Raw genomic sequence first — 27,986 nt, 5'->3', positions numbered from 1 at the left:
AAGGAGTGAGGAGCCAAAAAGGTTGCACTAATCTTTAATATTTAATACAATATGTGGCAACAACATCAAAGAGTAATATTTGAAAAATATACTTTAATATCATTCATATGAATTTGGCATAAATAAACGCATTTGCTATTTACAAGCTTTGTCAGGGAAATCCATCCATGTGGTGAAATGAGCGGACTACTGCTGAGAAAATACGCACATCCTATGACTCAGCATCATAATCTTCTTCCTCAGACACACAAGTCCCATAAAAGTAAATTGGCGTCAAATATGAGCCTATTTGTCTTGATGACATCAAGAGAGGGGTGGAAAATTGGATCACACGCAGAGCCTTACCATTCATCAGTTTGTGCCCTCTCCCGGACCACGAGCATAGGCATCGATTACTGTGATGAAGAATGGTACTGGCTGACTCATCACTCTCTCACTGGATACTTGAACTGTGCACCTGAGAAATAACGCTGAAGCTGCTTTTTCAATCGAACACACTTAAGCTCTGATGTGGAATGATTGCCAAGCGCGCCGGGACTCCAAACAGTCAAATGACAGCAGGACCTGAGTTTGTCATGCGGTCATATTGTCTGCCGGCTTTGTGAAAAAAGAAACAATTTCGTGTAACGCCAGGTGGGGGCGAACCTTTAAGCGCACCAGATGGATGCACACCCAAACAGTGCAAGGTAAACCAATTAAAAGGGTGACATTTCAATATATTGCTGAATAGCCTCTTTCTCCTCCAACGGGAGCCTCATCAGATTTAACGGTCATGCAGCAAAAAAAAAGGAACCTAATATGAATCTTCAAGGGATCTGACCTATTCTGTGGGATTAACATATGCAGGTAAGGATGACACCACACACTAATGAATAAACTCCCAACAAATACAGTAATCCCCCGCTATTCAGAGTGGGATAGGGACTGGGCACTGCAAGTCATTGCCTATATTAATAGTTTAATCCATAAATAAACCACAAACTATGATCCCATAACATTTTAAAGTCTTTGTAAAGTGAAATTGTAAAGTTGTGAACAACCCTGCCAAATTTGAATAATTGAAAAAAATCTACATTTTAAATGAGGCTTCAAATGGGTGAATAATCAAACTGTTCTCTTTGCTCTGGAACATTGTGGGCGTGTCTGTTGAATGTGCTAAAACCACGTCCTGCTCAACCGTCAATCAAATACCACTTCTACCAGGCTGGAAAAATAGATTATACTGTATTTTATATTTGATATATTACATTACCCTGAATAAATGGCTTACAGATGTTTTGAGTTCAGAAAAATCCAAGGAAGGTTGGGTTTGGCGACATCTTTTGGCAGCTAGGGCCTTAATAGCAAGCACAAAAATACATAGAGAACCACATATAGGTGAGTTTTAAGCAAATCATGTAGCTTTAAAAAAAGAAACATGACCCGTGAATATGCGGGGGATTACTGCGCATCAATAAGCATCCACAGACTTCCCAGGCATTTACTGTATTATCAGTGGAATGGATTGTTCGGTAATTACGGATCAGCAGAAAACTGGAGGTTAAAGGGAGATGTTTAGCTTATTCTGAGACTGCAGTGAATAAGCACTGAAATATTATCCACTTAGGTGGTAACAAAGTCAGTGCGGTGGCCCTTGCCGCCTGTTGTCCATCTGAGTCCCTCGGCCCTCCCTGCCCAGCGGGTGCTCCACACCCACTGGCTGAGCCGTTTCCATGGCGCTGTTCTTTCGGTGGGTGTACCTGATGATGGAGCCCTCTTCTGGATATGAAAGCGGTGACAGCGTGGGAGCAAACAGAAGAATTGGACGTACATTTACATGTTCTTTCATTCCTTTCTTTTTATCTGTTTCATCATTGGTTATTTTCAGTATACTGAAGTGTGATTTTTTTTTTTGTCAAACTCTTCATATGGTTGGCGCCAATTATACACAGATTTGAGAAATTGTATACATACACGACTAAAAGTTTGTGTGGTTACTTGGAAATGGTATGGTAGTATATGTACTGTACAATATATCTACACAGACAAACTTCTTGGCACCCCTCTGTTAATGAAAGAAAGACTCACTGGTCACAGAATTTACTTGAATCTGACAAAAGTAGTAATAAATGAAAATTAACCAATGAAAATCACACATTTCTTTTGAATTGTGGTTCAACAGAATTATTTTTAAAAAACAAACAGGCCTAGATGCGAAAATGAATCATACTAAGAAAAGGACACTGTCCTTACTGTAAAACATGGAGGAGGCTCTGTTATGTACTGAGGCTGCTTTCCTTGAATCTGTACAGGGTACAATGAAATCTCAAGAGTATCCCAAGTATTCTAGAGAGAAATGGGTAATAACCCACACAGCTAACACACCTAAGAATGGCTGAGCGCAAAATGTTGGACCATTCTGGTGGCCTTCTGGGAGCCCTGATTTAAATCCTATTGAACATCTGCGAGGCAGCACAGTGAGCAACTAGTTCTGAGGTCCCGGGTTCAAATCCGACCTCACCAGCGTGGAGTTTTTATGTTCTCCCCGTGCCTGCGTTGTTTTTCTCCAGTTACTCACTCCCACATTTCAAAAACATGCATGGTGCGTTAATTGAAGACTATTGCCCATAGGTGTGAATGTGAGTGCAAATGGTTATTTGTTTATATGTGCCCTGCGATAGGCTGGCGACCAGTTCAGGGTGTACCCCGCTTCTCGCCCAGATTCTGCTGGGATAGGCTCCGGCATGCCCGCGAACCTAGTGAGGATAAGTGGTACAGAAAATGGATGGATGGACGAGCATTTGTAGAAGGAGCTGAAATAGGCTGTGTGGAGAAACCACCCTTCAAACATGAGACAACCGGAGCCGTTTGCTCCAAAATACCGGCTGAGAGGTACAGAAGTGTCATTGAAAGTTACAAAAATCATTCGATTACAGCACAAAAGGTGGTGTAACAAATGATTTAGGGTGTCATCATTTTTGTCAAGGCCTGTTTGATGAAATTGTTTATTTATTTTTATTTAATTCTGTTGAACCACAATTCAAAAGTAATGTCTGATTTTCATTTGTTATTTTTCATTACATTTTTATTATTACTGTTGTCAGATTCAAATTATTTCTGTGACCAGTGTGGCCCTTTTCTTTCATTAACAGAGGGGTACCAACAATTTTGTACACGTGTATATACAATATATACAGCTCTTGGGAAAAAAATAAAGAGACCACTGCAAAACAATCAAATGTTAAGTGTTAATGTCATTTTCTGCAAACATCGACTGTATGTGATCATGACACAAGCACAGCAAGTAGTATTGTCCCCAAAGTTATCCTTGATTTGGAAGTCATCATTCATGTTCATCATATTCGTTTTCTGTACCGCTTATCCTCACTAGCGTCGCGGGGGTGCTGGAGCCTATCCCCGCTGACTCTGGACGAGAGGCGGGGGACACGCTGAACCGGTCGCCAGCCACTCGGAGGGCACATATAAACAAACGACAATTTGCACTCACATTCACACCTATGGGCAATTTAGAGTCTTCAATTAACCTACCATACATGTTTTGGGGATGTAGGAGGAAACCGAAGTACTCAGAGAAAACTTTTGTTTAATTGTTTAATCTTGCAGTTGTCCTGTAATTTTTTTCCAGAGCTGTGTGTGCGTGTACGTACTATAAAAAGGAAATCCTTGTTCATAGAATGGAAAATGAAAAACATACACAGTTAAATTTTGTGTGCAAAAAAAACCTACCACAGGCTGAGTATGACCTGGCTGTACTCAGTGTGATAGACTGCAGAGGGCCGGAGGGTGGCACCGAGGAGAGCATCCTCATCAGATGGCTGTCATGGCGATCCTCTCTCACACACAGCTGGTCTACATGATGACACATCCAAGTTGGTGACACATATTGACAGTGACCCAAGCACACTGAAGATATAACAAACCTGGTGAATCAGCAGCAGGCCATGGACCTGATGAGAAGTTGCCAACCTAGAAAGCAAGCGTACGAATAATTTAGTCATGGTTGAGCAGCACGGTCGAGTAATGGTTAGCACGTCTGCCACACAGTCGAGAGAGGACTCCAGCGTCCTCCCATATAGTAGAAAAAAAAAAAAAAAAAAGATTTTTGTCTATATGTGTCTTGCGATTTGCTGGTGACCAGTCTGGGTTGTACCCGGCTTGTTGCCCAGTCACCTGGACCCTAATGAGGACAAACGACACAGAAAATGGATGGATGGACGGACAATTTTTTTATGAAAATGGGTAACATGGGTCATGCCCATGACTCCCTGGAAGAAGAGATCTTATATCTCAATGGGACGATTCCTAGATAAATAAAAATAAAACACTATGTACACCATGTTTACTTGAGATATGATTTCAGAGAAAGCAACAAGAAACTTAAACTTAAAGTGCAGTGTGAGCTGGGCGGTGGCCGAAGGCGGGGACCTTGGCGATCCGATCCCCGGCTACGGAAGCTGGTTCTAGGGACGTCACTTCTCTGGTAGGGAAGGAGCCAGAGCTGGTGTGCGAGGTCGAGAAGTTCCGACTAGAAATAGTCGGGCTCGCCTCCACACACGGCTTGGGCTCTGGTACCAGTCCTCTTGAGAGGGGTTGGACTCTCTTCTACTCTGGAGTTGCCCACGGTGAGAGGCGCCGAGCAGGTGTGGGTATACTTATTGGCCCCCGGCTCGGCGCCTGTACGTTGGGGTTCACCCCGGTGGACGTGAGGGTAGCCTCCCTCCGCCTTCAGGTAGGGGGATGGGTCCTGACTGTTGTTTGTGCCTATGCACCAAACAGCAGTTCAGAGTACCTTTTTGGAGTCTTTGGAGGGGGTGCTGGAGTGCGCTCCCGCTGGGGACTCCATCATTCTGCTGGGGGACTTCAATGCTCACGTGGGAAATGACAGTGAGACCTGGAAGGGCGTGATTGGGAGGAACGGCCCCCCGATCAGAACCTGAGTGGTGTTCTGTTATTGGAGTTCTGTGCTCATCACGGATTGTCCATAACGAACACCATGTTCAAGCATAAAGGTGTCCACACGTGCACTTGGCACCAGGACACCCTAGGTTGCAACTTTGTGGTCGTGTCTTGGACACTCGGGTGAAGAGAGGGGCAGAGCTGTCAACTGATCACCACCTAGTGGTGAGTTGGCTCCAATGGTGGGGGAAGATGCCGGTCCGACCTGGCAGGCCCAAACGTATTGTGAGGGTCTGCTGGGAACGTCTGGCAGAATCCCCTGTCAGAAGGAGTTTCAACTCCCACCTCCGGCAGAACTTCACCCACGTCTCGGGGGTGGTGGGGGACACTGAATCCGAGTGCACCATGTCTGTTCATAACTTTTATGGACAGAATTTCTAGACACAGCCGAGGTGTAGAGAGGGTCCGGTTTGGTGGCCTCAGTATTGCAGCTTTGCTTTTTGCAGATGATGTGATTCTGGTGTCTTCATCAAGCCGTGTTCTTCTACTATCACTGGAGCGGTTCACAGCCGAGTGTGAAGCGGCTGGGATGAGAATAAGCACCTCCAAATCTGAAACCAAGATCCTCAGTCGGACAAGGGTGGAGTGTCCTCTCTGGGTCGGGGATGACCTCGTGCCCCTAGTGGAGTTCAAGTATCTTGGGTCTTGTTCACGAGTGAGGGAAGAATGGAACGGGAGATCGACAGACGGATCGGCGCAGCGTCTGCAGTGATGCAGACTTTGTATCGGTCAGATGTGGTAAAGAAGGAGCTAAGCCAAAACGTGAAGCTCTCACTTTACCAGTCGATCTACGTTCCTACCCTCATCTATGGTCACAAGCTGTGGGTCGTGACCGAAAGATCAAGATCCCGGATACAAGCGGCCGAAATGAGTTTCCTCCGCAGGGTGTTCGGGCTCTCCCTTAGAGATTAGGGTGAGAAGCTCGGTCATCCGGGAGGGGCTCAGAGTTGAGCCGCTGCTCCTCCACATCGAGAGAAGCCAGATGAGGACGCTCGGGCATCTGATTGCATCCTGTACGGCTCCCAGGTGAGGTGTACATCTCACCGGGAGGAGACCCCGGGGACGACCAGGACACTCTGGAGAGACTACGCCTCTCGGCTGGCCTGGGAACGCCTCGGGATGCCCTCGTAAGAGCTATAGCAGGGGTGTCAAACTCATTTTTGCTGCGGCCCACATCGTAGTTATGGTTTCCCTCAGAGGGCTGTCATGAGTGCAAACACATATACAGTAAATGTACAATTGCCTCATGTTATTACATATGCACAGAAAAATCGATGAATAACTATATTTGAAACCAGAAGCCAGTAAAAAGTTGTTAATTCAGTTTATTTTGAAATGGGGATTGGTAACAAACATGTTTGCAATCAACGTTATATAAAAGGGTATAGACGAATTGCAATGTTGTTATTTTAGCAAGAAACATAAAGTCGATGCACTTGATTTGCCACATACATTGATGCGGTGGGCCGGATGTGGGCCCCGGGCCTTGCGTTTGACACCTGTGAGCTAGAGGAAGGGGCTAGGGAGAGGGAAGTCTGGGCTTCCCTGCTAAAGCTACTGCCCCCGTGACCCGACCTCGGATTAGCGGAAGAAAATGGATGGATCGATGGATGGAGGTTCAGCCTTAAATTTAATCTGAAAGCCTAATATTCCTTTTTATCAGTGTGTTATTGCCGAGGCCCAACATTACATGTAAAGCAAAAGCCACCCAAAAAGTTCAACAAGCAGATCAAATCTTACCTGCATCATTAAATTTCTGCTTTTCGCTGAGCGCCACTGCTCTGGAGTGATGTAGTTATCAAACCCATGACAGCACTGTGCAAAAACACAAGCGTTAAGGGAGGGACAAGCAACACTGTTTGTTTAACCAGTAACATCATTAAATATAAAGCGGACGTCATCTTATTACACAAAACACAGTGTTTAAATTTTCACCACACTGAGCTGATAACACTTCAGAATTCAGGAAAGAACGAGTAAAGAAAAGCCATTTGTCATTCAGTCAACAACACACTTTTGTTTCTGCCAGTTTCATCACTACTCAGTAAGTCTGCAAGCCCACTATTGCTGGTAAAGCAGTGCACGAGCACGCGCACACACACACACAAACGAGATATCAGAAATCACACGCTGCTCTGATGATAATGTGCTCATGATGAGAAATGGTCTCAGAAGCCATCTGAGGATTAATTACACACAAGGTCACATGGTCCTTTTTTGATAGCCTTTGCGTTATCAGACAAGTGTATCAAAAGGAAAACAGCAGTTCTCTGCAATGTTTAACAGAAACTCATGTCATGTTTTTTCACAGACGTATCCAGTATTGTGAAACCTCGAAGTATATATATATATAAATATATATATATATATATATATATATATATATATATATATATATATATATATATATATCATGATCATCAGCCATTATCAATCCACTGAAGGATGAAGGCCTCTTCTTCACGTTTCCAACTACTACGATATTTTGCAATTTGTTGCCAGTGTATTCCGGTGTGTTTAATGATTTCTTCTATCCATCTACTTTTAGGTCTTCGCCGTGGTCACTTTGTGTCCAGTGGTATCCAGTTGATAGTTTCTGTACTCCACCTTTTATCAGCTCTTCGGGCAACGTGGCCAGCCCATTTCCATTTAAGACTTTTTATTTTTTTAATGACGTCAGCAACTCATGTCTGCTGACTTCTCCAACTTGTATCGTCACAAATGCTTATTTTCAACATTTGGCGTATAACTTTTGCATTCGTAGTCCAAGTTTCACTACCGTAAGTGAGGCTAGGTAAAATACATTGATCGCAAACTTTTTTTTTCAAGCAAATGGGAAGATTGTTCTTGAATATAACACTAAGCCTTCCATAAACCTCCCAGGCAAGCCTTATGCGGCATTCAACTTCAGTGCTTGTATTTCCATCCATTGTTACAAGTTGTCTTAAATAGATGTTGTCGACGGTGTCTAGGACATAGCCCTCCGTTTTGATGTCTTTTTGTGGACATTAACGATTGAACATGACCTTCGTTTTGCTTTTGTTCATTTTCAAACCTGTCTCACCGGCTGCATTTTCAATAAACATCAGAATAATTAAAACAAAATTAAAAATAAGCAGAGAGCGTATTTCAAATTCCCCATTGCACAGCAAAGCTGTTCCAGCACAAAAGGCATAGAGATCCACCATTCTGCATGGCCATGCAGCTGAACAGGGCAGGTTAAAAAAAATAGTGGGCGGCACGGTGTACCACTGATTAGAGCGTCTGCCTCACAGTTCTGAGGACCCGGGTTCAATCCCCGGCCCCGCCTGTGTGGAGTTTGCATGTTCTCCCCGTGCCTGCGTGGGTTTTCTCCGGGCACTCCGGTTTCCTCCCACATCCCAAAAACGTGCATTCATTGGAGACTCTAAATTGCCCGTTTTTTTGTTTTTTTTTCTAAATTGCCCCATAACTTACGTGTTGTTTGTCTGAGACACCGCAAAATAGTTCCACACCGATGACTTGTTTTTTTCACCGACAAGATTGAAAAAAACTTTATTGGCCGTCAGATAGTTACGGTACTATGCCACAAGACACGGAACAAGGCTAAAAATAAAAAAACTTTTGGATTCATACGCGACGGCGACGTGGAGTAAATATCTTGTGCGGAGCCGATCGATGACGTTATTGATCGGATCGGCGAATTATGACATGAAAGCCGATCGGCCGATCAGCATAAAACGCTAATTATCGGCCGATACCGATCAGGCTGATCAGATTGGTGTAAAGTCTACAAATAATGTATCTGTGTTTATCTATACATGCCATAAAATGACAGTGGCATAACGACAGGCAGAACAATCCCTCATCAATAATACATTCCTTTTCCATACCAGCTATGAATTTATTCTCCACTTCTGCCACTGACGTCACACCAAGACATGGGGGGTGCATGTCAATTTTGGTGGTGAAAAAGGGGCGTTCCAAAGGCAGTTCCTCATTTATTGCTCCAAAATGGATTGCTATTATTGAAAAAGACTGCCAGTTTCATTTTCTTGTGCAAAAACCTGTTCTTGAAATATGGACCATTAAGACCTCATAGCTCAATTGACCTGTGTATCCACCTGGTGCCATTTATACAACAGACTACGTCTGTGAGTATATCAGCTTTGTGGTAGTAGATTTGTGAGTAAATTGAGTTGAGAGCTACATTTTGTGACATTTTTGTTTGGTGGTGTGCTGTGAGATTTTTCTCATCGAAAATATATATTATTTGGCTCAATAAAGGTTGTGAAAGGCTGACCTAGTCTCCTGAATAGTAGTGGTGATGTGAAAGCTTCAGTACCTGTTTTTCTCCAGAAGGTGACCTTCCAGGTAAGAGTAGTTGCTGAGGGGTGGACTTGAACTCAGTGTCCACAGGGGGCGTCCTCTCACGGGGCCAGGTGAGGGAGCACTGCATTAAAGCCTGCCATTGAGGTTCGGGTCCCGGAAGCCCGTCTGTCTGCGCTTGGTCCTGACTTGCGAGGCGATCTCCGCACATCGTGCTGTGTTCCTGAATAGCCGAGGGGTCCCTCAGGGCCCTGTTTTGGATCACACTTCTGGGCGTATCATAGTGTAATCTGAGCAGGCTGGAATTCTGGCACTCATCACTAAACCTCTGAGATGCTTGACAGATGCATCTAGAGGAACACGAGGGGCCATCACTGTGCTCAAGGCGAGGTGTGGACTGGGAAGGTGAAGGCGGAGGATTGGGGGGAGGAGGAGGACCGGGTAGACTGGCCACGGAGCCAAATTCCTCCCCTGAGCACTGAGGGGCTATGTCCACACTCCCTGTACAGGAGGAGAAGCTGCCTGAGCTCCCGGTCGCTATCCCAATGCCGCTGTCCAACGAGCTCTGACGCCCACTGTCATGGAGACCACGAGGATGGAGTTGTGTGGAAGATGGACCACAGTCTCCCATCACAGCAGCATAGAGGCGGTCATCCGAAGTGGTCAAGACCTTCAGCGTGGACGAGCTTGATGCCGTTTCGCTGGGGAGGTGCAACTTCGCTAACGGCTCTGCCCAGAAAGTACGTCGGCTCCCGTAGCTGGTGTCTGACTGGCTGGAGGAGGAGCTGGAAATGCTGCTACGGTCGTCCCCGGCAACAGATGTTCTGCAGCTGTAAGTGGAGGCTGGGAAGAAAGCCATCAAGAGCTGCTAAGTGACCATTCCACAGTGCTCACAAAGACTCTCTTTCGTGATTTCTTGTGAAGAAATCATGAAAGAGTTCATCCAAAACATGATAACATAGACGAGTGGACCTTTGTCTTTTATTAGGACCAGGGTGGCTTTGTAATGACTCTGCAAATAAGACTTACAAGAACTTGGGTTCTCTCTGTCATAGAGGACGCAGGACTATTGCATTCAAAGGTGGACGTCTAGAGCAGAGCTTCTGAAACTGGGGACCAAGGACCCCTGGACTGTGAGCTGTAGTTTGAGGGTTTGCAAAAAAAAAATGTATAACTTGGGGAGATATAGTAAAACAACTACTCATTCCTACCTGCCAATTAAAAGCTCTGATATGATTGTGACGTATCATCACATAAATCTGAGATCCCTGTATGAATAAAGTCTTTAAAATAAAAGGCATATTATTCCAGGATTAGAGCTCTATTATATTTTTATAACAACAGGTGTTTTTTTGTGTGTGTGATATTATAGTATTTAGAGTACTGCATGTAGAATTAAGTCATCTTTTACAGAATAAAGGCGTACTATTCTGACAATAAAGCATTTTTTTAATTCACTTAAAATATGACTTTCTTCCCCTGTTACATTTTGACTTCAAAATAATAATTTTACCGGCACGCCGGCCAACTGGTTAGCATATCTGCCTCACCATTCTTCTATTCAGGCTGCGTGGAGTGTGCATGTTCTCCCCGTGCCTGCGTGGGTTTTCTCCGGGCACTCCGGTTTCCTCCCACATCCCCAAAACATGCATGGTGGGTTAATAGAAGACTCTAAATTACCCGAAGGTGTGAATGTGAGTGAGAATGGCTGTTTGTTTATATGTGCCCTGCGATTGGGTGGTGACCAGTTCAGGGTGTACCCCGCCTCTCGCCCGAAGGTAGCTGGGATAGGCTTCAGCACGCTTATGACCCTAGTGCGGATAAGCGGTACAGAACATTTACGACTTTATTTTGGAAAAATACGACTTTATTCTCATAACATCAGTACAACTTTTTTTTCACGAAAATAGAAAACGTTTTAAATTGGATGGCAAATGGTTGTTATATTTAATTGGTGCGAGGATTATGGGAGGGTCTTTGGAAACTCCTTTACTCTCCACTGTAAGGGATCCCTGGACCCCAAAAGTTTGAGACCCCCTGGTCAAGAGAAGATTTACCTGTGCTGCTCGCTAGGCTGCAAGTGGACAGCATGCTGAGTCTTTTCTCCAGCTCTGAGGCTTCCTGGTTGATGCGTTCTTCAACTGATGCCGGGTCAGCATTGAGGTTCTCTGATTTGATATCAACAGAAAAAAAAAGAAGAAATTTATAAATGCGTACCAATGGGGAAAAAAATACATACAAAGCCCAAGACTACTACTAACAAGCTGCATTATAAAAATATAGGCAATAAAACATAGGTACTGTACGGACTGAGTAAGTATTAAACACTTCCTAACGTATGCTCCACAAATAATGCAAAGGTGTGCCAATGTAAATAACTTGGTATTCAGTATTCCTTTTACAACATATCCTCACTTTATTTTAACATTGTTCAATCACAGTTCATCTCATTAGAAGGTCCTAAGTAGAGCGTTCTGTACAACCTCTTTTTCCAGCCCACTACAATGAATTCCTATCCAAGAAAAGACAAGAGACGAAAACGTACATGCTTAAATGTTCCAATGTAAATGTTGCTTTGGGCATTATATTTTAAAAGTTATTTAGCCAAGTTAAAACTAATGTGGTCACTAATGGTGTAGTGGTACACTCGCCTGACTTTGGTGCGGGCAGCGTGGGTTCAGTTCCCCCTCAGTGACAGTGTCAATGTGAGTGCGAATGGTTGTCCGTGTCTATATGTGCCCTGCGACTGACTGGGGACCAGTTCAGGGTGTAGTCCGCCTTTCGCCCGAAGTCAGCTGGGATAGGCTCCAGCGCTCCGCGACCCTAACCAGGATAAGCGGTGTTGGAAATGGATGGATAGAAAACTATTGTGCTGGATTCAAATTAATTATTATTGTAATGCCGTGCTAAAACCAAACTAAACTCATGCCGCACGTCTGCATGAAGGTGAGGATGAGGTGAGCGTGAGCCCGTGTGTTCGTGCGTGCACAACTGCACAATGCAGTGGGTCATTTTGTGCATATAAGTGACAAAAACCCCACCCCCGGATGTGTGCCTCAGGTCTCTAACACCTAATGCGCAAGGTGCCCATGCCAAGTTTCTTCACAACGCTTTGTGAGGTGTCAACTGACATCCCTCCCTCCTAGCATTGCTAGGCTATACTAATTTTAACAGCAGTGAATGTTGCCAGCCAGGTCCAACAGCAGACAGTCTTTACATTTTTTATTCAGAAAAAAATGTGAAGGCAGCCCATCACAAGCACTTTTAGATGAACACATGATGTCAACAACAGCATGCCACAATAAGACACATTTAATCAATAACTCCCTGAAATAGTCAATGAAAACTCTACTATGTGAAGGCAGATTTTTTTTGTTCCATGATTTTATTTAATATCATGAGGTGCAGGTTTCCTTCATGTTGGGACCGGCAAGTGTATACGAATATACTGGTGACTGAGGCAATGTTATGACTTTGTGTATTGTGTATCATATTACCAATAAACTAGATCCGGGCCAGAATTTACATGACTTGACAAGTGGCAGTACACTAAGTGTGAATATCAGTTTAACTAGTATTGTGGTGCATAAAGAGGTCTCTTCCGGTGTTAACACGCAGGGCAGTCACAGTGGAACAAGCATGTTTGTTTCTATAAAAAGCTATTGTCAGATCCTTGTTCCACATCCCGTGTCTCTACTCAGATGTCACAACACTGCCTCTCTTTGCCGTACAGTGTCTTAGAAATGCACGTGAACTTAGCAACAAGTAATTTCACATGTACAAAGGCTTGGCCCACTGATCAAAGGTTGATACTGAAGGGCTTTGAGTATGTGGCGTGTCCGTCAGCCTGACACCTGAAACAAATGGTGAACACTCAACAGGTCACAAAGCATGCATGTGCGTGTTCACCTGGCCGGGTCGGTCGCAGCCCACGCGGGACCCTGCTGGGGGTGATGCCCCTGACAATGCAGTCAAACAGAAAACTGATCTGCTCCCCATCTGAACAGGATAAGAAGAAAACTCCTGCCCCTGCAGCATACATGAAACATAGGAAGTTAGAAAAATAGGAAGTTAGAAAATAAAATGAATACAGTATATATTTATACCTTTATTTATTCAGGGGGGGGGGCTATCTTTTCCAATCACACCTTGATTACAAAAAAATGTATTCGTACAATATACATATATGGTGTAAACATCAAGCAGAATTACAAAAACAACCATTTCAAAAGGTATATGAACTTTCAGAATGCATGGAAGGGCTGCACGATTATAGCCCAAATAATATTCACGATTATGTTGATCAATATTGTAATCACAATTATTAATCATGATTATTCCTCATTTTCAGGCAAAATCTTTATTTTTATTGCACTACTTTTTAACAAGCAATATGTAACAGTTTTGAGTTCAAAATGAATCTTTATAATAAGAATAAATGACAGATAATAATTTAAATTTTTTTTTTTTTTTTTACTGCGGTCAGGTCAGCCGAAAAGTTGAAGTCGAGGCAGCCGCTACTTCTTCTTTTCCTTTCGGCTTGTCCCTTTAGGGGTCGCCACAGCGCGTCATCCTTTTCCAGGTAAGCCTATCTCCTGCATCCTCCTCTCGAACACCAACTGCCCTCATGTCTTCCCTCACGACATCCATCAACCTTCTCTTTGGTCTTCCTCTAGCTCTCTTGCCTGGCAGCTCCATTCTCATCATCCTTCTACCAATATACTCACTATTTCTCCTCTGGACGTGTCCAAACCATTGAAGTCTGCGCTCTCTAACTTTGTCTCCAAAACATCGAACCTTGGCTGTCCCTCTGATGAGCTCATTTCTAATTTTATCCAACCTGGTCACGCCGTGAGCGAACCTCAACATCTTCATTTCCGCCACCCACCTCTGCTTCCTGTTGTCTCTTCAGTGCCACTGTCTCTAATCCGTACATCATGGCTGGCCTCACCACTGTTTTATAAACTTTGCCCTTCATCCGAGCAGAGACTCTTCTGTCACATAACACACCTGACACCTTCCTCAACCCGTTCCAACGTGCTTGGACCCGTTACTTCACTTCCTGACCACACTCCCCATTGCTCTGGACGGTTGACCCCAAGTATTCAAAGTCCTCTAACCTCGCTCTCTCTTCCCCCTGTAGCCTCACTCTTCCCCCACCACCCCACTCATTCATGCACATATATTCTGTTTTACTTCGGCTAATCTTCATCCCTCTGCATGCCTCCATCTTTCTAACTTTTCCTCCACCTGCTCCCTGCAGATCACAATGTCATCTGCAAACATCATGGTCCACGTGGATTCCAGTCTAACCTCCTCTGTCAGCCTATCCATCACCACTGCAAACAGGAAGGGGCTCAGGGCTGATCCCTGATGCAGTCCCACCGCCACCTTAAATTCGTCTGTCACACCTACAGCACACCTCACCGCTGTTCTGCTGCCCTCGTACATGTCCTGTATTATTCTAACACTTCTCTGCCACTCCAGACTTCCGCATGCAATACCACAGTTCCTCTCTGTGTACTCTGTCATAGGCTTTCTCGAGAGCTACAAAGACACAATGTAGCTCCTTCTGACCTTCTCTGTACTTTTCCATCAACATCCACAAGGCAAATAATGCATCTGTGGTACTCTTTCTAGGCAAGAAACCATACTGTTGCTCGCAAATACTCACTTCTGTCCTGAGTCTAGCCTCCACTACTCTTTCCCATAACTTCATTGTGTGGCTCATCAACTTTATTCTTCTATAGTTCCCACAGCTCTGCACAACACCCTTGTTCTTAAAAATGAGCACCAGCACACTTTTCTTCCATTCCTCAGGCATCTTCTCACCTGCTAGAATTCTATTGAACAAGCTGGTCAAAAACTCCACAGCCACCTCTCCTAGATGCTTCCATACCTCCACAGGAATGTCATCAGGACCAACTGGCTTTCCATTTTCCATCCTCTTTAATGCCTAACGTCCCCCTTACTAATCATCGCCACTTCCTGGTCCACCACACTTGCCTCTTCTACTCTCCCTTCTCTCTCATTTTCCTCATTCATCCACTCCTCGAAGTATTCTTTCTATCTGTCCAGCACACTACTGGCACCAGTCAACATATTTCCATCTCTATGCTTAATCACCCTAACCTGCTGCACATCCTTCCCATCTATATCCCGCTGTCTGGCCGGCCTGTATAGATCCTTTTCTCCTTCCTTCTTCCGCTGTGGTCTCTTAGGATTATAATTTAAGTTTATTGAAAATAAGAGTAAAACAGAACAAAGTTTCTAGAGGGGAGAGAGAAACGAAGACAAAAGACAAAGCACTAATTGTAAACAGGATGAGAATAGGTAAGTCATTACATTATCTACAACAATGAAACATTAAATATGAGTGATGCATTGGGCTGTAGTGCTACACCCTGTGAAGAAAGGACAGGAAAGACTGACAGAAGTGTCCTGCAATTGCTGTGCCCGCACCGCAGAGGCTGAGGACCCCACCCAATCAATCAAGGGGCCCTGGGGTCCACCCGAGAGCAGCCCGGTGGACGGGGAGACGTACCACACCGAGGGACCCAGGGCAGTCCGCCGGCCCCAAGGCGCCCCGACAACTGGCCACCCAGTGGGGGCCGCAGTGACCCAGTGCCGGGAAGCAGGACAGACAGCCTGAAATCCGGTCCGACATCCACACCCTCCAGACCCCATACCAGTCCCCCGGGAACCCTTCGATATGTATACATGCCCAGATGTGATTAGTGAGAAAAATATATACAGTGAGGGGTGTGAGCGTGTGCTAAGTGAGTGATTAAGAGGCATGGCTCCTTCAGGCCCATCAGGCCGGACAACCACCGACGAAGAGGGTTGCCCCACGCAGACCCGCAGCACCGACCCCGGGCTAATTGAGATCCTGTAGATTCTAAACTTTGCCACCAAGCCATTAAGGTGGAGGCGATTATTGGGTTCTTGAAGTACTTATGGCGTTTAACACTTGTGGAAATAAATGGGAGTTTGATGTTGTTGCAGTCTATTTGTTGCAATTCTAGCCAAGAATCATACTCCTCCTTGTGGCGCAACCATTTGATGAGGTATTGTAATTGGTTAGCTAAATAATAGTCTTTAAAGTTGGAAGCATTTAGGCCTCCCTCCTGTTTACTTTTCTGAAGAGTGGATAGACTAATTCTATTTTTCTCATTTTTTTTAAATAACCATTTATTACAGCTGAATCAAAGGGTTGAAACCATTTAAATGTGGGCTTAAATGTGGAATCATTGAAAATAAATAATTTATTTGAGGTAAGGTTTTCATTTTTATTGTCGCTATTCTTCCCAGGAATGATACAGGCAAGTTATTGCAGCGTCTTAAATCAGATGAGATTTTTTTCCAGAAGTGGTGTGTAATTTAGATTGGTTAGTTCTGTGAGTTTTGACGAAATATTAATATCTAAATACTTGATGTTTCCTATAGGAATAGGGTAATCTGGGATTTGATCTGCAGGAGTCCATGAGTTTGCTGTTATTGGGAGTATCATTGATTTTGTCCAGTTGATAGAGTGGACTGGCAGGCCAGTCTCGTACCCGCACTCTTTTACTACGAAGCCACGCTGTTGTAACACGCGCAGAATGTGGTTTGGCATTGTTTTGCTGAAATAAGAAGGATGGCAGCATATGTTTCTCCAAAACCTGTATGTACCTTTCAGCATTAATGGTGCCTTCACAGATGTGTAAATTTCAAGCCAAATTCTGTACATGTTACAACAGTGTTACAATCATTGTATTCTTTTTTTATTTACATTTTACACAATGACCCAACTTCACGGCAATTGAGTTTTCGACCTGAAATTGTTTTGTTTTTTTCTATTATCTTGGCTGTCCTGCTTCAAGTCGCATGTATGTTAGATTTTTCTGTTGTTGTTTTTGTCCAATCAGATTTCAGTTTCTATGTGTTGCCAAGTCAATGTAATCTGCCAAAGGCCTTCGGAATCCAGAGTACTGTCCCATGACAAATACGCACCATTAGCAATGGCTGTTTTTTTTTTAACCAATCAAATTTCCGATTCACAAAACTTGGCCTTCACAAAGGCTTTGAGAGACGTTTCCATTTTTCTAGCCTCTAATTTGTTGATCAGAGGTAAATGGTCTTTCCATTTGCACAATGGGTGACGGAGGAAGATGAATGTCAAAGATGATTAAAAATTCATTTTCAAGGCAGACTTTTGAAGGGAAACTGGATATTGTGATAATATATCTCTGAACCTAGAAAATGATTTATTCAGCACTTCCAGCAACTTACAGTTAGTTAATTAGCTATCTCTGTGGAGCAAAGAAAAAGAGGATGAATTTTAAGATCTATAAATAATAAGCATCCCTGGCGAGTATGATGTATTGTACTAAGGTTTTATTTTATGATTGTTTTTGTTTATTTCTTTGTTTTTTATGTTGGGTGACTTGGGTCATGATATTAGATAAATGTTAGTTGTGAACTGCTGCAAATGTGAACTTGCTGTTTGCAGGTGTTAACAACAGTCAGGTTCATAAATATTGGGACATTAACACAATCCTCATCTTTTAGGCACCAAACACCACCACAAAAGATTTTAAATGAAATGAAATGAAGCAGATGTGCTTTAACTGCATATTTTCAGCTTTAATTTGAGGATACTTACATTGAAATCAGTGGTAGGAATTGCAACAATTTAAATACAAACTTTGTAAGGGACCAAACATAATGGGACAAATTAACAATCATTACTCAAACTTTGACTTTTTAACACTTTAATACGTTGCAAATCATTTAAAGTGAATTACAGCCTAAAGTCTGGAATGCACAGACAATCACCAGGCGTTGGATTTCATCCCTAGTGATGCTCAGTAATTGTGCAATGCAATTGTCTTCAGTTCCTGCTTCTTCTTGGGGAATTACGACCATCCTGTGATTTCGGGTTCATAGCCACGGGAGCGTCTACTAGCCTCGGCATGCTAAGCCGGAAAGACCCGGCGGCCTAAAAAGCAGCGGACTCGCTTAGCAGCACAAGCCGACAGAGACTCAAGCGGAGGCGGTGTGAGGGTAGACTTAGATCAACTGATTCTTTACTATTAACGCCTAAAAATAAAAAAAAATTAAATAAAAAAATATATATTTATAAAACACTGCATTGTATCTTTGTTAAATATGTCCAAAAATGCTGAAAATCTATTTCTTAGTTTTTGTTGCTGATAAATCGTGTAATCACGTGCAACTCCAAACGGCTTAGCCTTCCCTGTCCATAAAATCTGGTGACACCCCTGTTTGAGAGTAATGAATTGCAGATCCTGACAAAGACACCTACAAATGCGAACACTGTGGAGGGTGACCAAATCGTTTGCACTTCAACATATTTCTAATAACCTTGTGATGGTGACGCTGTTAATGTACATTACCCAACAACTTGAACTAAAACTGCATATTTTGACCTTTACAGAACTGACGGAAAATATTTCAAGCTCATATCGTTACAATCACACTCATCTGTCTTACTTCAAAATTTATTAAAGTTAATAAATTGCAGGAGCTCAATAAAAATAAAGAAAAATATTGTATCTTATGTAATATTGTAATTTCCTGAGTTGGTGATTTATGGTTTTCATTCGATTTAACCTGTAATCGTTAATATTATATTTAAAAAAATGAATAATGCATAAACCTACTACTGTGTGTGTGTGTGTGTGTGTGTGTGTGCGTGCGTGCGTGCGTGCCCACTGAAGGACATGGAAAAAATTGCTGTCATAGCACACTGGGCTTTGAATTACTTTCACCTATCACACGTTTGACAGCTTTCCAAACTCTGCAGCAGATCATTTATTGCTGCCTGTGGATGTATTTGTGTGTGTGTGTTGCCTACAAAGCCAACGTGAACACGTGTTCACCTGATAGGCCAGGAAATGTGTGTACGCCTAGAACACGGACGGGCTCCGCTCCAAATATCGATCAGGGGGTGCTGCTGGCTCGTTACAACAGCTTGCCTACCAACGTCGTGTCTGCCTTCACACTGAGAAGCCGGCAAGAACCTGCTCACTTTTCTAAAGTCCCAAAATCATGATTGCCTTACTGCCTACTAAAAGTGCTTTCACAGCAAGACTGTCCACTGCTGTGTGTGCGTGTGTGTCACAAAATTTGTCATGTCACTTTGGTTGTCATCTCTGCAGCCAGAGGTATTAGTTAGCATCTGAGTGCTGACTGTGAAAGTGCAGCTCCGCCAGAGTGTACGGTGCCCTTCGAGGATAAATTATCTTTCCACACAAGCGTTTGATGACCAAGAGACACATTCAATTATTTGTTTTGGGTTTTTTTTTGTAATTCTTTTTTTTTCCCTGTGAAATTAGGGTTATTTGATCATTGATTAGTTCCAAATGCACTTCTCCAAAAGCGCAAGCTCCCGAAAAACTATTCATAACTATTTGCAATTAATGCAAGTCATTATTCTGCACCATTTGGCGCTGATGAGGATTTGATAGTCAGCAAAAGCACTTGAGTAACTGTAACTTGACATGCAAAGCCAGACGAAATAGACCAATGGACACAGTGGAACATCAAATGTCTCTCATGTCACACACAACTTCAAACGCTCTCGTGCAAGAACTCTGTAAGCATAAGTTATTAACTTTGGGTGATTGTTTTGCCTTGAGGCAATATGATGCTCATTCTCACTCAAAGCTTTAAGACTTTTGTCCAACATGACCATGTGCCCCATCAACCTGATGGCAAAATTAAGGCAGAGTGTTTTGCTTTTATGTTTCACATTGGTTTGCTTCTTTTTACTGGTCAGTGATGAGCAACCATGTTTAATCGTTTCTTAAAACATAAAGATGGGGACATTTTGACCCAGGATGAGCCCCAAACCTCCTTGTACATCGGGACCTACAGGGGAGCGAAAACGATTCCTTCCTTGAGATGATTTACGGTAGTAAGTGCTCAAAGTTTGACGTTTCATAGCACACTGAAATGTAATCAAACGAATGGCTGCCTGGAGGGAACAATAAACCTGAGAGAATGTGTTCGCAGAAATGCTCAATATTTCAGTTTGCCAAAATTTCAACTGAGCTGAATTTCAAAACATTAAAAGGATGACCCACCATCGCAACCCACTTTACGAATAAATTATATCATAACATGACTTATTATTACTTTTCAATATTTCAACTAAAGCAGAAAGTAGAATGAGCACAATCACATAATATAATTGTTTGTGAATAATGTTTTTTTTTTTTAGGATCAAACAAGATGCAGACAAAAAAAAAAAAACATACACCACAAAGATATTAATGCAGCTTAGATTAAACGGCGCGTGTCAGTCATATATTAATATGTTTCTTGTGGTTGTAGTTTACAGTTGTATGGAGCTGCTCTGCATTATAAGGAGAGCGTTTTTAATATTTTGCCCCCCTAGACCAAAATATTAGAAGCACCTCTCAGTATAATGCAGTACAGTTCTACATCTCTGCAAACTACAAACAGAATAATAAACATGTTTTATATTGTATTAAACTAATACTTCATTGTGTCAAACACCATTTAGCATTATTATCTTTGTAAATGCATATTTTTTGATACAGTTTTGTATTAGCCCTCATTAAGAATGTGCAGTGTGCCTCAAGTTGCCGTATGTGAATATACGTGGTTGTCAAATTCTTCAAATTTCTATACAATTGGCGAGAGGATGCAGCTGAATTCAGTGTTAAGTTTCGAGAAAGTACCCGTACAGAAATTCTGGTTTTCTAATAAAACAAAATATAAAACACAAAATTAACACTGAGGTTATAGAGAGAAAAGGAATAAGAGGAATATCGTGTTGATTTCACTCGTGTGATTTCCTCTTTGATTCGCTTTCTGTTTCTTGTTTTTTTAAGCAAAACTCAGATGGCGCGTCTCGACTGTCGCTCAGACTGCTGGCTAATACATCTCTGAGAAGACAAGAAAAGGCTGTCACGACACCGGCAAGAATGTGATTGGCTGAACAAGCCCGACAAGGATGCCTGGTATTAATAGCTGTTGGTCATTGGAGTACAGAAACAAGAGCCTGTGGACCTCATGGTTATTCAGGCAGGCGTCAGAAGTCTAAATGCACATACACACACATACAAAGCATGATTTGGTCGGAAGTAATGCAGTCCGACCTCGATTAGTTACAGCTACAAACGTAGAAAGTACATTTGAAGTTCAATTCATTACATCTACAATGGTTAATTAGTTAGTTCCATGTTCCATAGTTCCATAGTTCCAATTAAACTTTCTTAACCCGAGGTAATGTTTTACATTCGAATGAACGGAAATACCATCCATCCATCCATTTTCCGTACCGCTTCTCCTCACCAGGGTCGCGGGCGTGCTGGAGCCTATCCCAGCTGACTCTGGGCGAGAGGCGGGGTACACCCTGAACTGGTCGCCAGCCAATTGCAAAAAATTTTATATCATGGAAATGTTTAGGCGGCACGGTGACCGACTGGTTAGAGCGTCAGCCTCACAGTTCTGAGGACCCGGCTTCAATTCCCCGGCCCCGCCTGTGTGGACTTTGCATGTTCTCCCCGTGCCTGCGTGGGTTTTCTCCGGGAACTCCGGTTTCCTCCCACATCCCAAAAACATGCATAAATTGGAGACTCTAAATTGCCCGTAGGTGTGACTGTGAGTGCAAATGGTTGTTTGTTTGTAGGTGCCCTGCGATTGGCTGGCAACCAGTTCAGGGTGTAACCCACCTCCTCCCCGATGACAGCTGGGATAGGATCCAGCACGCCCGCCACCCTGGTGAGGAGAAGCGGCTCAGAAAATGGATGGATGGAAATGTTTATTTATTTCCATAATTCCTTTCAATAACTTATGCTACGGAGCAGACAATTTGTTTTCACCTTTCATCCAATCGTTATGCACAGTCAATGATCATCACGCAGTGCGAGTAGAAGCTCAACATAGAGCCTTACGTTCGTCCATACCAAGACCAGTCGCAAACCGAAAATAATACGTAACTAGAGGTAAGTTTTCCAAGAAAATTTTTAATGTAACCCGAATAGTTCGAAAACAGAGTCGTTTGTAACCTCGGGTTCCACTGTATTTAAATTAGCCCCAAGTGATCAGTTCCAATAAAAGTCCAACATAAGCCACAACATAAGGTACACCTGTAGACTCTAATGAGATCCAATACAAGAACTGCATCATATATTCTATGATTACAAAAACAAAATTTATTTATTTTTTTCCCCCATTGGAACAAATGGAAGTTGAAATCATCCATTCCATTCCAGGTTCATGCAGTCACCATCACATGGTGGGAAAACATCATCCCGGAGAGGATTGTGCTCCACCTCCATGAGGTCAAATATATGTACATCAACCTTCTGAGGTCAAGTCTTACTCACAGAATCCACATCGAGTCCCGCCTTCAAACACGAAGCCGTTCGGCACGGCGCCATATCGACGTAAAGCGGACAACTTCCAGTGGCCAATGATCATGGGAGGGAGGCCCCTGGTGAGGGCCAACAGGTTGTTGCACAGGTGGAGGGAGGCGGGGCCAATCTCCAATTTGGTACCGGGCTCCACATTGACACCAAATCTGTGGACTGAAGCGTCCAAACACAGAGGGACAAAAGTTCAGAAGACAGAACTGTGGCTGTAAATATTCTCATCCATCCAGGTCATTTCATTCTCAGAGCATAGAATCGATTGCAACTGGAATACCAGAACAGTCCATTGTGATCGCTGCCCTGAGAATAAGATGAAGAACTGAATTTGAACAAAAGTAATTTTCACGAAATCACGTTGTCCTTTGTGAACGTTAATTCCTCTCTGGCGTTGATGTAAGTGCAACAGGTTCCAGGGCTCATGCTGATTTGAAGGATATCTGAACTCATTTACGTCATGATTTCATTATCTAAAGTTGCGCTTTTCGAAGCATATTCAACTTATTATGTATTATGTATTGTATGTATCATTACATATATGAAGGTGGGCTGGAGGACACATTGAAATTCACGCGTCCAACACGCTCATTTGCAACATTTGATAAATTACGTTTGTATTGGTGAAAGCAGAATTTCACAGCCCGGGAAAACTAAGGAGTAGATCGGTCTTACCTACAAAACTCAGGTTACATTATACAGCATGACACAGTGGTAATGACTTGAGCTCAACTAAAAATATGAATACAATTATATCAACTTAATAATGAAATATCCGAAACATAATTTCAAATAAGCAGGATTCTGACAAGTCATCACTACAATAGGTGTGCCACACAGGAACAAAGTTATGGTCAGCTGGAGTAATTTTGTGAGAATCATTCAAATACAGGAAGTCCTCGATTTACGAACGAGTTCCGTTCCTACGCTGGCGACGTAACCCGAATTGCCGCGTAAGTCAGGATTTCACCGTTAAAGTCGAAATACTTCTGTTACGGGCATTGTCCCACGTGATTGTGACAGCAAGCTCAGTGTGTGTGGGCGTGTGCGTCGATGTGTGAGTGAGACGGGACTGCGAAGGAGGAAGGAGTGCGCGCCGGTGCGAGTGTTTACAGTGGCAAGTGCGACGGCGACCGGGAGAGTAGCGATTAGCGGAGGATGTGCAGAGGAGCTAATAAAGCCATTAAAGCAGCAAATCCGTGCTTCGTGCCTTTATTGTTGCCAACGAGACAAGGGAGTTAACCCCTGCGTCTCCCGACCACGGCCAGGTGACCGTAGCAGGAAAGGTTAACACTTCGTATAAAGAAACTAAAATACATTAAAAACAAAAAAATAAGATGCTGTACTTACCATTACTGCGGAGTGTGAGGAAAAAAGGAGGGAGAAAAGGGCAAAGATACTCCCGGCGCACAAACACAGACAAGCACTATGCACTAGCTAAGCAGAAGCGCTATGGTGCTGGGACAAAATGGCGGACGAGGCACTTGCGTTGTAAAGTCGAAACGTCGTAGGTCGAGTGCGTCGTAACTCGAGGACTTGCTGTACATTTAAACATTTACAGTATACTATGCACAAAAAGTTTGAAATATTTTCCCCTCGGGTGAAATTTCACCCGATGATCCTGCAATGCACTATGACCTTTACAGGTGAACTTAACGTATAAATTAAACTTACCTTTTCTAAACTTTTAAACACACATGTCCACCTATGAAAGGTTTCATTACTTTTTGCACATTTTGCTGTTCTCTAACAAGGAGCTGAACGTCAAAATTCACCACAGGTGTTTGATCAATGAATGGACCAATAGAATTCGATGAGAATCTGTATTTAAAGCGCCCTCTTCATCATGCCGATCACATTTGGACATCACGAGACCAAGACAACACGTAACAGTAGATTACCAGACCTCGTCATTGTGAGCCTTCAAACTGTTCTCAGAGGGAAGTGGCAACTGAGAGTCCACAGAGTGTCATCAGCACGTCGCAACAGACACAGAAAGACTGCAAGAGTCACTGAAAGGCATACTGTAAAAGTTGACGTGATTGGAAATGAAAGAGAAAAAACAGTTTTGCCATTCAGCTCCTTGTTAGAGAACAGCTAGTTGTGCAGAAAGTACTGAAAGTTAGAGAAGATAGAAAAGATTTATCCTGAATTTTTACCCGAAAGCCGAATATTCCTAACCTTTGTGAGTTGTAAATGTATCACTAATTAACAGTATAGATTTGGTTAAGTATAAAGTAGTCGAATGAATTGAAGCGCTCAAGGTTAGAGCCTGATCAGTGGAAGACTCCACCTGTGACCGCACCACTGACCTTCTCCCAGGCCGTAGCGCACACGGGCGTCCCAGGCCAGGAGGGCCTCTCGACTGTGGAAGCCCAGCACCAGTGTGTGTGCCAGGCAGAGGATGGAGAGGGTGAAGCTCACACCATCATGGCCCGGCCCTGGTTCCACACCATAGATGCCCTGAGAAAAGCAACAGTTGTACTGACAAATTTAATATTTTTAGAATGTATTTTTATGGGAGAACTCACATACTGTAGCTACATTCGGTGAAGAAAGTCTGCACCCGCAAATTGTTACTAAAGAATATAGAAAAACACAACAATTTTGTTCTTTGGACACTCCGACCCTTGGTTATTTTCACTTAGTGGCCACATCGTTAGGTACACCTGACAATCTCTTGAGACTGAATACAAGAGTTGTATCAAACATTCTGCGTTTTCACAAATAATAATGCTCATTTTTGAGTCGCACTGTCTGAAAGGTATCAATTTAACATCCATCCATCCATTTTCTGAGCCGCTTCTCCTCACTAGGGTCGCGGGCGTGCTGGAGCCTATCCCAGCTGTCATCGGGCAGGAGGCGGGCTACACCCTGAACTGGTTGCCAGCCAATCGCAGGGCACATACAAACAAACAACCATTCGCACTCACATTCACGCCTACGGGCAATTTAGAGTCTCCAATTCATGCATGTTTTTGGGATGTGGGAGGAAACCGGAGTGCCCGGAGTAAAACCCACGCAGGCACGGGGAGAACATGCAAACTCCACACAGGCGGGGCCGGGGATTGAACCCGGGTCCTCAGAACTGTGAGGCTGACGCTCTAACCAGTCGTCCACTGTGCCGCCATCAATTTAACAAATGTTTATTCTTGTGGCTTTGGTTTGCAGAAGGGTAGAACTGCTGCCTATCCTATTTTGTCCAGCTCATCTAGCTAAATAAGGTTAACCAAAATATGTATGACTGGCGAGAGACGCTGCAACCGAATGTCAAAAAACAAAATCTGATAATATCGGATATTGGTTAAGTCATGTCACTGATGGTGTAGTGGTACACTCGCCTGGCTTTGGTGCGGGCAGCGTGGGTTCAGTTCTCAGTGACGGTGTGAATGTGAGTGCGAATGGTGGTCCGTGTCTATATGTGCCCTGTAACGGACTGGCGACCAGTTCAGGGTGAAGTCCCGAAGTCAGCTGGTATAGGCCCCAGCGCCCCGCGACGCTAACAAGGATAAGTGGTGTTGAAAATGGATGGATGGATGGTTAAGTCATCAAATGATGATGCAAATGTGGCCCTCCAGCCTCCAGGGGATGACGATTTCAGAGTCATGGGATTGTGTACAATTAGGAAGCACTACAGTTTGTTGTATTGAACAGAATAACACTGCCTGGAGGAGTTGAACCACAACGCGGGCTCAACATTGCATAGCTGATGTGTTATTGTTAAAACTGTAACTGTTAAAACTGCAGCAGCTTTCACTCATTTTGACCCAGTTGCTGAAAGACACAGTAAAGTGATTCCACTTAGTCCGATTAATTCTGAATAACGAATTTAAAAAATACTTGGTTGCTGTATTTATGTAGATATTTCAAGTATCTGTCATTTACTTTCTTCAGTTTTTTTACTTTTACATTTTTTCTGACTACGTTTTACTCTGTATATTTGAAAACAGATATCTGTACTTTCTACTCCTTAATTTGTCAAAAGTTTGCCGATGACAATATGCAAAATACGTAAATAGAGAGTGGTAAAGTCAACTGCAGTTGCTATTGTGACGAACTGAATCCTTGGTTGATATCTGGGGAATTTATAAGACAAAAAAAAAAAAAGGGACAGCAGCGACAATGAGGAACGTGAACCAGGGACTGGTTGGAGTACTTTTGCCACCTCTTCCAGTAATTATGCCCATTCCTAATTTCAATAAAACCCGTGTGTTGTCCGGTGAGTGTGCTCAATTGTATGACTTTACAGAAAGTGTGACAGCAGTCCACGCTTAAAGGGATTCACCACTGAGCTGTAGCAAAAAGCATTAACACAATTATTATTTATTTATTTATTTTTTACCTCCAGTGTCACACCAAGACGCTCCTTGGTTTTCTTCTTGTCTTTGTAGGCCAGCACAGACAGACAGTCTGCAGGAAACACACACACACACACACACAGTGTGACACAAGCTTTACACATTGGCAGTTGCTTTATGCTTAATAACGTCACACAGAGTAGTTTTGTTTCATTTGCGGTGTGTGTCTCTCGATGCAACAGCTGCCATAGCAAACCCTGAAACAATGAGCTGATCCACTGGCACAGCTGAGAATGACAATCGCTGATCGACCCCCCAACACACACACGCCCGCACACATAACATCATTCCAACCACGTTGCCTTATTTCTCAAGGGGCACAAGAGTAGCCCCTTTTGCATATAAATAAAGCTGGCGCTTTTATTTATTGGCACAAGGCTTTCTTCCAAACTCACAGCCCATGAACTCTTTCACTATGCCAATCTCCCAGTTGATGTTCAGATCGGAGACTTCCCAAATAATTTATTTGGAATTCAATCATAGCTCTCCGAACACCCAAACTCTTAATGTGAAAGGAACTCGTCTTTTGTCTTTTAAATCAAATAAAATCGACTCAAGCGCGTGACGTATTGCGCAACGTCCACGTGTTGACGTGCAAACGTTGCCCTATGAGGAGGAGGCACACAGCCTGCTTATATCCAAATGACGGTTTATGACTACATGCAAAAGTTCTAATGAGGTGGGTGCAGTGTCAGATTCAGCAAATATGTGCAAGTCCAAAAGAAGAAAATGAAAATACCTACCTGCGACAGGAGAAGGCTTCCGAACAACGACCCACCGAGACTTCCACTGTGATTGCAGAGAGAAAAAAAACAATCAAACGTTCATACACATCCTCCGAAAGAGCACATGGGCTTTAGACCTTAGCTTTAAAGTTGATAACAAGATGAAAAGCTGTAAATTTCACCTTTTTCCCATCTCTAAACTTGACTTGTCCCTCCACGACAATTGTATCCGTCAT

General features: G+C 43.3%; 1 protein-coding gene across 1 annotated transcript; it reads right to left on the bottom strand.

Annotated features, from left to right (window-relative positions):
- Nucleotides 1–61: 61 nt before the first annotated feature.
- On the bottom strand, nt 62–27,986 carry dok7b (docking protein 7b). The gene is made up of 12 exons (XM_061680433.1): nt 27,933–27,986; nt 27,769–27,814; nt 27,010–27,077; nt 24,980–25,130; nt 22,629–22,829; nt 13,174–13,293; nt 11,322–11,432; nt 9,281–10,107; nt 6,697–6,771; nt 3,921–3,966; nt 3,727–3,849; nt 62–1,758 (listed from the first exon to the last, which is right to left on the bottom strand). Exons 1-12 carry the CDS (start codon nt 27,984–27,986, stop codon nt 1,619–1,621), a joined length of 1,962 nt encoding a protein of 653 aa, XP_061536417.1. The 3' UTR covers nt 62–1,618.

The sequence above is a fragment of the Phycodurus eques genome, chromosome 6, assembly GCF_024500275.1.
Source record: "Phycodurus eques isolate BA_2022a chromosome 6, UOR_Pequ_1.1, whole genome shotgun sequence".
In the NCBI taxonomy this organism is placed as follows: domain Eukaryota; kingdom Metazoa; phylum Chordata; class Actinopteri; order Syngnathiformes; family Syngnathidae; genus Phycodurus; species Phycodurus eques.
Note: the sequence above shows the minus strand (reverse complement) of the source record. Positions and strands in the feature narration are given on the sequence as shown.

Coding starts and splice junctions, on each gene's coding strand:
- dok7b (XM_061680433.1), bottom strand. CDS start 27,986: ATGACGGATACAATTGTCGTGGAGGGACAAGTCAAGTTTAGAGATGGG. Junction 10,108..11,321: donor CAGCCTAGCGAGCAGCACAG/GTAAATCTTCTC, acceptor CTTTCTTCCCAG/CCTCCACTTACAGCTGCAGA. Junction 3,967..6,696: donor GCAGAAATTTAATGATGCAG/GTAAGATTTGAT, acceptor CTTGCTTTCTAG/GTTGGCAACTTCTCATCAGG.